Below are 15,157 nucleotides of genomic sequence, written 5' to 3' on the forward strand. Positions count from 1 at the left end.
GGTTTTGTTTCATTCCTTTTTGCGCTCTTGATTCGCAGGCTAGTCGGTGATGGGGAAAGGTGCAGGATCATTTGTCCACCTTTTCTCGACAATTTGTGACTTTTTTTCCCCCTTTGTTCAGCTATCGCTGTGTGACTGGGCCCTTAAACACATGGATATCCATCACATACATGTTCAGGTCGACTACATCAACAAATTTGCATGTGACGGGGTGACATGCTGTCAAAATACTTAAGGTGCCCTCTTCCCATCTTCTCACGTGGGAGCAGGTTTGTTGCGGTGTGACTGTCGCTAAACAATCGCCTGCAACCAGTTGTTCAAAAAATGTAATCTGGATCAAAATAATCCGGATTTGGAAATCCCAGTTTTTGCTATCCAGAATCAGATAATCCGTGTTAGTTTTATGCCGGTTTTTCAAAGCAACGCTGGATTGGTGCCCCCTGATCCAGATACAGTTTTCAAGATTACCAAATCTGGATTACCAGTGCTCTAAATGGGACAACATATCACAGTGTGGGCTCCCAGCAATGTAAGTTGTGTTTTTTAATGTGAGACAAAACACAAAAATAACAAACATCCACTTCTATTTATGATTTCTTTTATGACCACTCATCGGAGCTACAACAAATATACATAAACAAATACATTGTGGATATTTTGAATAAGTCTTAAATAAAAAAAAAATAAATGTCCAATAGCTAACAAAATAAAGAATGTCCAGGGTTCTTCATCTGAGTAGGACATACAAGCATTTTCAAGCCCTGCTTTTAGGAGGCAGATCTGAGGGTTTGCTGCAGTTTGGCCAGGTTGATATGATCCTCTGCCAGGAGTATCTGTGCTTCTGCTCTTTCAGTTTCTCGTTCAAGGAGTAATTCATAGGCATCATTATTATTTGGTAAAGGATGCTTCAAGCCTCTTCTGAGCTCCTGTGGCTGTACCAGTGAGGATTCAGGTTGTTCTTCGGCAACAGGGCTGAGATCCAGAATAAATGTTTCCTCTGCAGTAGGAGAACTGGCTTACTTTCCTCTACAATCGTAGGCTCATCATCCCCAACAACACCTTGAATCCCATGCAGAGCTTTAGAGTTCTCAACTCCAATAATGTCCAGAGCCACATCTGTGTATTCACATTTCTTAAAGGCTTTGTTGCCTGTTTGGGGGTTTATTTCATGGTGACAAGATCATTTTATTTTTACTTTACTATATTGAAAGGCTTAATTACCTCCGCCAAGGAAGTTATGTTTTTGGTCGCGTTTGTTTGTTGGTGGGTTGGTTTGTTAGCAGGATTACTCAAAAAATCCTCAACAGATTTCAATGAAATTTTTACCAGGCGTGTATCTTAGCCTAACTTAGTCATTAAATTTTGGTAATGATCCGGAACGGGATCCAGATACAGTAATTTTTTTTTTAAGGATTCTTTATCATTGCAGGATAGGGCCAATGTCAACATTTTTGCATCTAACTTCATGAAGACGGGTCACAAAGGCTGAACAAAAATTAAGTTACAACACAATAATTTAGCGTTTGTTTCTCCTCACTGAATAAACTTAGAAAATAAAAAAAACGTAGTTCATGTAGTTTCTCTTTATAAATACATTTGCTGAAGATCTAAAGGTTTAACCCTCTGGGGCCGACGCCGTAGTATACGACGGCTGAGACCAAGCTTTACTAAATTATAAATAACTAATGATTTGAGATAGAAACTTACTACTTTTTTTTTTTTTTTTGCTGAAAAGGTAACTTTGCGGACTTTCGAGCCACTGTCCACCATCTTTGTACTCCTCATAGAAGCTGTGTGATGACTTGAGCAATGTGAGTAACCAATCGGAATTGGTTCACCGTCACATGCTTTTCCAAAATCCAATCGTAGGGCAGATTCACGTCACGTGACACAAAGATTGTTTTTAGGAGAGATGTGTTACTAATTTACTACCTCCGCCAAGGAGGTTATGTTTTCGGTCACGTTTGTTTGTTTGTTTGTCTGTCTGTTTGTCAGCAGTATAACTCAAAACGTTTGGAACGGATTTTGATGAAATTTTGTGGAGTGGTTGGAAATGACAAGGGGAACAAGTGATTAAATTTTAGTGGTGATTAGGATTGCCAACTCTATGAAAAATAAATAAGGGACATCTCACCGCCAGGGCCGACCGGCCGACTGACCATTGCCTTCACCCTTCCCAGCATCTGTGTGAAACGATTTTTAACCATTTGACTGTTGACTTGACCCTGAATTTAGGTAGATGCATACATGCATTTGTTCTGATATGAATGCGTGGAAAACAAATTATTTAGCAATTTATTTTTAGTGCAAAATAAATTTTCACTCACAATTTCAATATGAGCATTCTGTCTTCTTTAAAAATAAATCTCTGTAGTGCTATTGCTTAACTTAAAATTGTATAAATTAACAACAAAAAAAATAGAAAATTTGCATCATCCAAAACAATGTAACAGTGCACATTTACACATTTAGTGTAATAAAAAGTGCAAAAAATAAAGTCTGAAAAGTAAACAATACTGTTGTCGCACACCTTTTCCACCCAGCCCATTTTCCTTTTCTCATTCTCCCCTGTATTTTTGCATTCTTTTTTGTTTGTTTTTTTTTTTAGGAGGAGTAGTAACGACGTTACAGACATTGCTGTCCGTAGGCATATCTGCAGTGCCAGTGTCGGTGTCTGTATCGATATCAGCCATGCTGATTTGTTATTGTCGTCCAGCGACCGTCGTCGGCTCATGACGTCGGTATCTTCTTATGAGCAGATGTCCCTCGACCAATGAGATAAGAGTGATTCTGTATTGTCAACTCGTGTCTGTCAGCTCATTGGTGAAAAGCAGGAGAAAGGCTGGGATCAAATTTACCGTAAGTTTCCATATAAAGCGCCAGTCAATTCCATTGACATTTTACAGACTTTTTGATTCTCACAGAAATACAGGACAAACTGCGTCCCGTTTCAGGTCAATACGGAACGCACACTTTTATTTCCAAATAAGGGACGATTCCGTTTTTCAAGGGACGGTTGGCAACCCTAGTGGTGATCCGGATCCAGGAATTTTTTAAAGGATTCTTCATTATTGCAGGATAGGGGGAATTTTGACATTCTAGTTTCTAACTCCACAAAAACAAGGCAGAAAGGCTTGAAAAAAATTAGGATGTAACATAGTCAAATGTTCTATCAAACAACAAAGTCTGGTGATGATCGGATCCGTATTCCGGATCTGGTGATCCAGAATATGCAAAAATATAGGGAAAATAGAAAATGTGTCAGTGTGAGGTGACAAATGAAGCTAGAAATGCACAACTAACACCAAATTGTAGCTGAATCTGTACTGATTCAGTAAGGTGTCATCAGATTTGATGTAGCTTCAAATGTTATGGAGCTAGATCCAGAAGAAAACCGCCATTACCGAAAAATCGTTTTTATACAATAACGTTTGAACTAATAAAGACATAAAAGTAATTCCAAGTTCTAGTGGTATATTTTCATGGTCAAGGATGTCAAATATAAAGGAAAGAAAAGTGTATGTATCATAGTTTTGGTTGTAACACTGAAATTGTTGAATAGATCACTGTGCCAAGGACGGAATCTCTTTAGGGTCAGTGACCCTATGGCCTTGGCGGAGGTTTGCACTCTGAGTGCTTCTAGTTTATTATAGTTTGCTGTGTGTTTTGAATAAATGTGTGTGGAAAATTATTTTCTGCTTTACTTTTTCCTTTCTTATTTCTGATTGTAAACCTTTATTACACTTATAAAACACAACTATAGCATATATACACTCAACAAAAATATAAACGCAACACTTTTGGTTTTGCTCCCATTTTGTATGAGATGAACTCAAAGATCTAAAACTTTTTCCACATACACAATATCACCATTTCCCTCAAATATTGTTCACAAACCAGTCTAAATCTGTGATAGTGAGCACTTCTCCTTTGCTGAGATAATCCATCCCACCTCACAGGTGTGCCATACCAAGATGCTGATTAGACACCATGATTAGTGCACAGGTGTGCCTTAGACTGCCCACAATAAAAGGCCACTCTGAAAGGTGCAGTTTTATCACACAGCACAATGCCACAGATGTCGCAAGATTTGAGGGAGCATGCAGTTGGCATGCTGACTGCAGGAATGTCAACCAGAGCTGTTGCTCGTGTATTGAACGTTCATGTCTCTACCATAAGCCGTCTCCAAAGTCGTTTCAGAGAATTTGGCAGTACATCCAACCAGCCTCACAACCGCAGACCACGTGTAACCACACCAGCCCAGGACCTCCACATCCAGCATGTTCACCTCCAAGATTGTCTGAGACCAGCCACTCGGACAGCTGCCGAAACAATCGGTTTGCATAACCAAAGAATTTCTGCACAAACTGTCAGAAACCGTCTCAGGGAAGCTCATCTGCATGCTCGGCGTCCTCATCGGTGTCTCGACCTGACTCCAGTTCGTCGTCGTAACCGACTTGAGTGGGCAAATGCTCACATTCCCTGGCATTTGGCACGTTGGAGAGGTGTTCTCTTCACGGATGATGCGAAGGAGATGTGTTGCACTGCATGAGGCAAATGGTGGTCACACCAGATACTGACTGGTATCCCCCCCCCAATAAAACAAAACTGCACCTTTCAGAGTGGCCTTTTATTGTGGGCAGTCTAAGGCACACCTGTGCACTAATCATGGTGTCTAATCAGCATCTTGGTATGGCACACCTGTGAGGTGGGATGGATTATCTCAGCAAAGGAGAAGTGCTCACTATCACAGATTTCGACTGGTTTGTGAACAATATTTGAGGGAAATGGTGATATTGTGTATGTGGAAAAAGTTTTAGATCTTTGAGTTCATCTCATACAAAATGGGAGCAAAACCAAAAGTGTTGCGTTTATATTTTTGTTGAGTATATTTTCAAAGTACAGGTTGTTCTGAAAAAAATGAATTTCTGGCTTCTGACATTTAAGATGCTGATGATTTTGTTCGCGCTTTAAGTCAGCGTGCACTTTTTGAATGGGTGTACTGGTTTTCTCTCTACCCACAGTCTAATTAAATCAGAAACAGAATAGCCTTTATTCGCTAAGTATCTTCAGAGAACACCAGGAATTTGACTCTGGTTTGAACTGTACAAGCATGTATACATATACACTAAATAATTCACAATAACAAAAAAAGTGCAAATAATACAGTCCAAAGCTCGGTACTTTAAAACGACGAGACACAGGAACAGTTTCTTTCCACAAGCCATCACACTGATGAACAACTTAACCTGCCATGAAACTCGTTAATTCACATAACTCATGTACAACTTCCATCTGTTGGTCTGTTTTTGCATACATTTTTACTGTGAATTTAGTGTATATTTATACATGCTCGTACAGAGAGTGCAATTCACACTGGAGTCAAATGCCTTGTATTCTTGTAGATACTTGGCGAATAAAGGCTATTCTGATTCTGATTGTTGAGTTAAGCTGTGTCTCTGAAAGAATTAATGCACAGCAGTTACTCATCTGTTGATGTTTATTTCAACTGCAGATGATCTATTCTGTTTCTCCAGGGAGCAAACTTTTGAGAGGAAGATAGACTGAAAGGATGTTTTGTAGGGATTAGCTTTTAGTTTAGCTGTTAGCCCACCACAATAGCCACACTTCCCCCTCTGGTCACATTGCTTCCGCTTGCTCCTCCATCGGCTTGTGCTGCTGAGCAGATCCGCTGCACAGAAGGCACTGGGGTCTTGCCAGCGTAACAGTCGAAGGCTACATAAATACTCCCAGGTAGTCATATCTACGAAGTCAAAGTCATTAGATGATCATAAATCTAGCAATGGCTGGCGATGAAATACTAATTAAGGAAGATGTGCTTTCCATCAGGGCTTTGGAGAGCCAAGCTACTATTGCTGAGTGTGAAGAGGCGCAGGCAGATGTGGTGTTCTGTGACTGGGGCCCTAACTCACTGGATACTGGACATAGTTCTCTGAGGGACTCTACTGTTAGTTAAGCATCAGCAATCAAACCCTCTGTGAAAATGGCGCTATCACGGCTGGGGTTGGACACAGTACCAGCTGAGGTAACTAGGCAGAGTGCCGTTGTTACCAACGCCTCTTCTGCCTCTACTTTTTGCACTCTGTCTTCACCCCCCTATATGGAGGAGCTGCATGATGCTGGGCGGACCCCAGATACTTCTTCCATCTGGCTAGTGATTGCAGAACCCTGGTGAACATGCAGGATGCATCCAGTCAGGGCTTGGACCGGATGCCACACGTAGAAGCAACCCTTGCAGCCCTGATCTTCTCAACCGATGAGGCATTAAGACCTGACACACGCTGTCCCTGTCCAGCGTGTTATCGATCAGACGATTTAACTGGAAAGAGCTATGATGCTATGATTCTTCACTCAGAGGTCATCAATCATCTCACCTGGATTCCAGATGTTTCCATCAGAACCACAAGTTAAAGTCCCAGTTTCGTCTCCATTAAGTGCTGCAATTTGTTCTTTTTGATCTTGAAAAAGAGTTTCAATCTCAGTTCTTACAATCCAAACAAATTATCCACTCATCTTGATCAGTGCTCCTCGTGGAGCAAAACTATGGCAGATCGGTGCCAAAACCACTCCAGTGTAAAACATGCATTCGGGCATATTATATTATTTCACATGCGTAGATATTAACTGCACGCATGGACACATTATCTGCATGTGCGCACTCAGAGGAAACTGCTTCCTTGAGAGGAAAAAGGCGCTGCGAGCGAGGAGAAATATGTGACCAGCGCGTGCCCGCCCTCTCAAATTGATTTCTGTTCGCTCGCAGCAGATTACTGTTCTCTCGCTCGAAACTTGGGGGAGGGTTTTGGCACTAACTCTGATGTGACTGGTCGTTTCTGATGAGCGACATTTGATTGACAGGCTTTCTCTCTGACAGAAGTCTGCTAAAACGGAGACAATAGCCTTTAACCTAATTTAACCTAATTTTAATGGCCCCTTCACACATAACACGATTGAGGCTGAATGGCACACAAAGGAGGATTCGAATGCCACTCATGACAAATCTGAGCCGCCTCGTACAGCAGTCACCACATCCATTCAGGCGCTTCACATGTACTCGACATTCGTGTACAACCCATTCAAATGATGGGCAAGCTGAAGTCGCACTGCCACCTGATTGTGCTCATAACATTCGCACAGCCTGTCGAACACAGGTCAGACATATCGTGCCGCAGCCGAGGGGCTGCACGAAATCACTACGTTGAACTCTGGCCGAATGGCACGATCGAGGCAGCCTTGACACCAGCTTCTGAATGACGTGAGTGCCCATTCAACCCACTCTCAGCCGGAGTCCAGGTGCCACCCACAAACATCCAACACTACTCACGGGCACTTAGAATAGGTGGCGCCATTTGCGCAGCCAGCACAAACGTAGAGAGCAGGTGACCACTTTCAAGCTGGCTGCACGAATGGCCCCGCATTTTCTAAGAGTGTACCATTTCCCCCAAGCAACACAAATGGCATATGAGTGTACCGTTACACACACCCCACCCCCGGAGTAACACAACTGGCATGCGAGTGTGCAGTGCCCCCCACCGCCACCCCAGCAATATGATCTGACATTGTGGAGTGGCAGCTGAGGTGGTGCAGATTTGAATGGTGGTCTGAGTGCAGTGCCATTGCTGTGCAGTGCAGCACGCACACCTGGTGGGCTGTCATGTCCATGATGGAACAGCTGACAGCTGTGGAACACCCATCATGGCATATCCAGCATATCCCGCTGGAGGTGGAATCACTGGCCAGCAGCATTCCCATACCACCACAACATAGATAAAAATAAAGCCGCTCCAGATGCATGTCACAGCACCAGTGCGATATCCAACCAGACAGGCACGTCACGTGACACGTGTCCGTCTATCATGTGACAGCCTGACTGATCAGCCACATCCTGGAGTCGTGAGCCCATTCATATGAGTGCTTTGTTGCCCTGGACAGATGGACATGTCACCGGCAAGCCGCAGCAGCTGACCCCTCTGCTGGACAACACATATTGTGCCATGAAGAACATCACCTCTCAACACACCACCACAATGCACATGTTGCACGCCCTCCTGATTTTGTAAAAAATGAAAACACATATCACCCTTGCAACACATTCAGCAGCATCTCACTGTGCACTGCAGACTCCATCAACCAGGCTGCCCCATGTGAAAATAGCAGTCTGTTCATGTGAATGGTCAGCTGGCGATCCAAATTTCACATCAGCCATGTGAGTTATAGTCCACATGCCATGGTGTCCTTCAGTGCTGCGCTCTGGACAGCAGGACGCACCGAGCTGGCTGATGTGTTTATGATGTGAGCGCATCAATTCATTCATGTCGTTCATTAAGGTCATTAATTCCTTGTTTACGTCTATGGAAATTTTCAAGGTTTGCCAATTCAGGTTTTTTTTCAGAGGGTGTCTGCGTCATTTGCCCAACTTCGTGTTATGTGTGAAGGGGCCAAAACCGATTATTGCCTCATTTCTGCTTAAAACTGCACTCCAGTCAACAGCAACAGATCTCTGAAGCTTCTGTACAACAATCATTTCCAAATAAATTCAGCATTATTTAATAATAATGCAGAAAGTCCTAAAAATCACCTGAGATTAATGAAACCCAGAGTACCTGAGTCTGACTCTCTGCACCCAAACCGATCAAAGGGAATAATGTGATTATTAACCATCAGATGTTAAAGTAAAACCTCTTAAATCATGTGCAAACCATGATGCCACCACCTCCCTGAAGGATACAACAGCATCGGCTTTCGTTTCAACAGACTTCTGTCTTTTTCCTGGTTCTCTCCCTCAGCCCCAACCAGTCCCAGCAGAAGACTGCCCCTCCCTGAGCCTGGTTCTGCTGGAGGTTTCTTCCTGTTAAAAGGGAGTTTTTCCTTCCACTGTCGCCAAGTGCTTGCTCACAGGGGGTCGTTTTGACCATTGGGGTTTTTACGTAATTATTGTATGGCCTTGCCTTACAATATAAAGCGCCTTGGGGCAACTGTTTGTTGTGATTTGGCGCTATATAAATAAAATTGATTGATTGATTGATTGTATCAGAGGAAAGCTGTCAATCAAATCTTGCTCTTCGGAAATGACCAGTCACAGCAGAGCCAGTACCAACCCCTAGTCCCCTCCCCCAAGTTTCAAGTGAGAGAGAAATCCACTGCGCACAAACAGAAATCAACTTAGAAAGGGCTGCAGCACTCTGGTCACATTCCTCCTCGCTTGGAGCACCTTTTAGCTCGCCCAAGGCGCAGTTTACTCTGAGTGCGGGCGCGCGTAGTTAATGTCTACACGTGTGAAATAATATAATACACTGAATGCATGTTTTATGTGAGAGTGGTTTTGGCACCGATCTGACGCCATACAAAACCTTCTTACCTTTCCAGTGGCTGTCATGGGGTAGTGATCCACAAACACCACATAGTGTGGGATCTTAAAGTGAGAAATCTGGAGAGAAAAAACAACAGTGTCTGTTCTGCAGCAGATGTTCTGTGTTTTTCTGCATCACCTTGTCTCACCTGGCCTTTGCAGAACCCTTGTATCTCCTCCAGACTGCAGGTTTGGCCTTTTTTCAGCTTGATGCAGGCGCACACCTGCTCTCCCAGCCGCTCATCTTTCACTCCAACCAACTGCAAGAACGCAAACAGTGCACAGAGAATCATTTTACCGATGATTTCAGTCAAATATATCCTCTCATAATCAACAAACAACTTCTCACTGATGTGCCAACATTTTAGAACATCATTGCCTTTCGTGTTTCGACAGCTGAGAGTTTTGCTACCCTCCAGTGCTAGGGAGCCTCACCTGCACGTCTTGCACTTTGGGATGAGTGTGGAGAAACTTCTCAACCTCAACAGGGTAGATGTTCTCTCCTCCTCGGATGATCATGTCCTTTATACGTCCTTCAATACGGCAGTAACCTAAACTATTCAGACTGGCGATGTCGCTGTAGGAAAAAAATTCATAAAAATATAACCAAATGCTAAAATACCCTCAGTTGTATGAGCGTTGTCTTCTTTCTAATTTGCAGTTTAATTAATTATTAAGATCCCATTGTCTTACAATTTGTACATGTTCCACAAAGCCCCTCTATCAATCAATCATAAACAATATTTGTGTTTAAATGGTGTCTGCAGGAGGGCCTTCAGGTATGTGTTAGCTTTTGACAAAAGCAGAAGTTAGCTTTGAGTTAGTGTAAGTTAGCATGCATGCTAACATTAGCGAAATGTCTTCTAAATCAGTTCAGAGGTGTTATTAGGTTCCAAAAAGCAGTGTTTTCAGTTTTATAAGTGTTTATTTCTTGCTAGCTTTTACATAATACATGATGTGGTGAGGCGTTATTTAGCCAAAAAATGAAGCAAAGTTAGCAGCTAGTGACACCAGGAAGTGACTTCATCACGCTAACGTCCGCGAGATCATACCATAAAAATAGTTACAATGTGAGACTCTTAAAATACATTAAGGTTAGGCACCTTTGAACTTGTCCAAGGTCTGTGTTCCAAGAATGTTCCCTGTGAATTTGAAGACTGGCCGTAATAGGAATGGACTTATGCTGAACACAGACAGACAGACGTACGGACAGACAGACGTATGGACAGACAGACGTATGGACAGACAGACGAAAAGCCTTTGCAATACCCAATGGCCATATTTGATGGCCTCGGGTAATAAATGGATAATACAGTATAATGAAGACAAAGCCTTTGACTGAGCAGCGTTTTTCTCTATGGAAAAATATTTTTGTTTGATTGAAATACTGTAAAAATTGAAGATTTAATTGTACAATATTATTTTAATCATTTTCTTCAGGGGTTAATGATTTCATTAAAAAACTTATGTTTGCACAAGATATTTATTCTCCTGACTTATGTGGCACTGACAACATGTATAACATGTATTAAATTGCAATTATAAATATACTGAGAGATATTTAATGACAATATCACAAAACAACATTTTAATTCAGCAAAACTAGACACTTATGCTATGTACAGGGTTCTAGCTAGGACCAGTTTAGTGCCAGGGTCGGAGTCAAGGGGGTGGAGCCCCATGAAGTTATAGGGTTTTATGCTATTAAAACGTTACGGGCAAGCCCTATTTTAATTAATTTTGAGTAGTTTTAGATGCATCAAAAGCAAGAATAATAGACAAAAAATGGCATTTATGCTGTAATATTTGTAATAAAAAGGTTAAAAACATTAATATTGATGGACATAGCATTTGCTTTCTTCTTCAAAAATGACATACTGAACCTTTAATCCCGTGAAACAAGCAGTTTTTTTGTCATGACAATTTTGTTTTTTCAACATTTTTGAGTGGTGTTGCATTTATTAAAAACAACAATATACCACTAATTGTCTTGTTGAACAAGAGCTGAACCTGTACTGATTTGATTATCCAGGTTGGATGAAAAACTTTCTGAATTACGTTTTCCATACTTTCCTGTTACACTGGAGCTTGTAAACAGTTTGTAGTTTCTAAACAGTTACAATGAAAACTATTAACTTTTCATTGTGAAAATGAGTGAAGCCCTCCTCCTCATGCTCTCTCTCCCCCTCACTCTCACTGAGCAAATGGAGCATTTTGGAAACAAGAAGCCTTTAAACTGTAAAAGAAACCATACATTTCTGAATGTATCAGCATCTACGGGACACAGAAGTAACTGGATTATATAATGAAAGATTCTGATGGGAGGTTTTTTATTTTTTCCTTCAACTGAGAGCGGAGAGCGATGTTTCACTTAGTTGATTGAAGTTACAACAGTAATGCGGCTCACTCTGTGTATCCCCTATGGCAGCCTTTCGCTGGTGTCCGGCGTGACAAGCACAAAATAAATGAAGCGAAAGTGGTAACCAGCTATCGCCATTTCTATGTGTTTCCTGCCTTTTACTTAGTACGTAAATGGAATATATTGATTAACTTTTCCGAGTTAATTTGTTGATGGAAGCCGTAATGCGGCTCGCTCAGTGTATTCCTACACCAGCCTTTCGCTGGTGTCTGGTGTGATGAGCGCAAAACAAATGCAGTAACAGCTGTAACCAGGTAACGGTGTTCTCCCATCATTCTTCTTGTGTACTTCCTGTTTTAACTTCCTGTTTGCCTTGGTGAAAGTGTACTTCCGGTTTGCGGTCATGAAAACTGAGTCGGATGGACTATGAACTCACTCGCACTCGTCTGTCATCATCCTCGCTTCACTCAGTGGCTCTGCCACCTTGTGCTGCTCGGTAATAAATATAAATCATGTGCTGTAGGTACAATTACATAAAATGTAGTAGAAATTAAAAAGAAACAAAGGTGTGTGTGTGTGTGTGTGTGTGTGTGCTTCACAGATTTCCTTCAAACTTGCTGGGAATATTACTGGAATAGATGTCTGGAGGTAATTAGATTTTGGAGTAGTTTGGTCAAAGGTCAAGGAAAACATGATCAGAAAAACACCTTTTCTTGTGTAGCGCAACAACCAAGATGTCTAGATGGATAATTGAAAGCATATATTGCTCAGCAAAAATTTTCATAATGAAGTCACACAGAAGTAGGGATGGGTATTGATAAGATTTTATTGACATCGATACCATTATCGATTCCGCTTATCGAGCCGACTCCTTATTGATTCTCTTATCGATACCTCTTGTGAATTTTCTGTGTACTAAAAGTAGGCTTTACAGGTTTTCTATGTCAACAACATTTTATTGAGTCTTAAAGTAAATAAATATGAAATTGGTCAGTGGATGCTTAAACTCTGGACATAAATAAACTCTACATGGTGGATCCTTGATCTCTGGACATAAATCGAAATAAACAAAATCTGTAGTTTTTGTCAAACACATTTCTTTTCAGAGTCTTTCCATACTTCTGAGCTGAGTTCTTGCAGCTGTGCTGCACGTCAGCATCAATTTAATTAATAAAGAACGCAGGACGTCTCATTTTGTGAGGAAAAAAATGTTTAGTCGATTGTAGTTTATTGTCTGTCTTACAACGTTTGGAAAGAGGTGTCAATGATACACTTTGAAGTTATTAATTTTGACCGGACTCTGTCTCGGCAGAGAGCGGCGCAACGTTTGGAGCTGTGCCAACGGAACGGAGGATGATTCTCGTTTCTTGACTGCAACAAGACAAAAGTCCCAGTTAGTGACAAAAATCCACACAAAAGTGACTCACGATTGACATATTTTAATGGCTTTGAGAGGGGTTAAGAAGTGGACTTCTGAAGAGCAGCAAATCAAAGAACCAATGCAGCAGCGGATTGAAGCACTGCTTCATTGGTTCAAACTTCAAATCGGAGTCATGCTGCAGAAGTGGTTGATTACAGAGCCGCTGCAGGGTCTGCAATCAATGCAGAGAAATTATCATTTTCCCGACAAACACCCTCAAAAACAATGGCCGCTCTGAAGGACCAATAAGGGAAACATTAAGCAAAAAGGTTATTGATGCCGGTGGATCGACTCATTTCTTAACGATACCCGAAAATAACCGGTTCTCGATACCCAACGCTAGTGATGACTTCCCCTGTCTTTGACTTGAGTAGCGTAGACTTGGAGGTGGATGGGCCTGTTGCCTTCTTGATGCCTTCATACATGCCTCTTGCATCCCCAGTGTTGGCAGTTGTCTGTATACTGCTGCAGAAGTTCAGCCACTATGAGTTGGTGCAGTGGCAGGTGGTTTGCTGGGCTTTTCTCTTGGCAGCTTTGAGGGCTACTAATGTGCTGGAACTGGGCGCTGTCTTGTAGGCCAGGAGGGTTCTCCTCTTGGCCTCAGTTACAGGCTGCATTTCCTCCCAGTGAGCTTCATGCCACTCTGCATTTTTGTGCTCCTTTTCCCCATAGGCATTGAAGGTCGAGTTGTACACAGCATCTCGGAAGTGGGACCACTTGACATCAGTGATACCCTCCTCATCTTCCGGTGTATCTTCAGTGAGGGCTTCTTGCAACTGGCTGATGAACTGCTGTGTTTGCTCTGAGCTGCCAACACAGCAGGTGTTGATGCATGGGCAACCCTTCTTCTTGGAGTGGTGCAGCTTTCTTGGAGCTACACGTACCTTGCTGGCCATGAGGGAGTGGTCTGCACTATGGTTGCTGTGGGTGAGGAGAACTCTGGCCAGGTCTGCACGCCTGGTGATGACTAGATTCAGTTGGTGCCAGTAGTGGGACCGCTGGTGTCTCCAAGACACCTAGTGGATATCCTTGCATTTGAAAAAGGTCTTGGTCACACATAGCCCAGGCCAGGCCTTTTGATCAGCACCCACTCTGGCATTCTGTCCTGTGTCTTTTTCTTCTGGGTTGGAGTAGAGGGTTGGAGCGTATGCACTAATGGTGGTGCCTGGGCCTGAAGATGTTGAAAGGCGGAGGGCAAGGATTCTCTCGGTGCCAGAAGTCATATGAAGTCATACACAGTCAAACACACGATATACTTGTACATTTATATTGTGGTGTGCAGAGCGTGTAGGGTATGCATCAACCCTCTCATGCCTTTCATTAAATATTACGGTGGTTGAAGATAGACAAACCTTGAATTAATCTCAGGGTTATAATGAGGGTTTGGAACAGAGTTGGGATTTAGGGTCCCTTCACACATAGTGCGAATTTGGTTGAATTACAGCGAAACAGCACGAAACAGTTCAAATTAATCAATCTTGAAAACATCACGCTGACGGGCAGGCATGTACGATCCTGCTGCAAAGGTTTCTTGCACACTCGTGCATGAACACAGTGTGAGCAACTGGAGCGTGTGGAACCACATCGCGCCTACTGCTGTGGAATAAATAAAAAATAAAACCAGCTGGTACATGTGGAACCACATCGCCCCGCTGCTGTGGAAAACAAAACAAAACAAAATATATGCCCAAACCTGCACTTTATTGATTGCCAGCCTGAAACCTTACCACTATGCTACCATTGCTGGCCTATAAATAGTGCAGGAAAATGCCTGAAATCAACAATGAGATGGACATATTTAAAAAAATATAAAACCACACACCATAAAAAAACCTCTTATCAAGTATGATCTGTCTGTTCCTCTGTAGATGACCCATGGTCACAGACGTACAGTCTTGAAATGACATAAATGGAGCAGTGTGCTCTTATCATGTCCACATGTGCGTGTGTCCATGTGGAACAGCGCTCGCATGGGTGACGTGACAGTCAGATCGCCTGCTGCATGTTA

The 15,157-nt window shown here is 42.4% G+C and overlaps 1 protein-coding gene across 1 annotated transcript in view; it reads right to left on the reverse strand.

Annotated features, from left to right (window-relative positions):
- Nucleotides 1-6,371: 6,371 nt before the first annotated feature.
- Nucleotides 6,372-15,157, reverse strand: part of LOC117528444 (medium-chain acyl-CoA ligase ACSF2, mitochondrial-like) — a 75,405-nt gene continuing 66,619 nt past the window's right edge. Inside the window, 4 exon segments of the mRNA XM_034191069.1 lie at nucleotides 6,372-6,479; nucleotides 9,380-9,448; nucleotides 9,520-9,630; nucleotides 9,806-9,947. Coding sequence (XP_034046960.1) covers nucleotides 6,429-6,479; nucleotides 9,380-9,448; nucleotides 9,520-9,630; nucleotides 9,806-9,947 — 373 coding nt within the window. The 3' untranslated portion in view covers nucleotides 6,372-6,428.

This window comes from Thalassophryne amazonica, chromosome 16 (genome assembly GCF_902500255.1).
Source record: "Thalassophryne amazonica chromosome 16, fThaAma1.1, whole genome shotgun sequence".
Lineage (NCBI taxonomy): Eukaryota > Metazoa > Chordata > Actinopteri > Batrachoidiformes > Batrachoididae > Thalassophryne > Thalassophryne amazonica.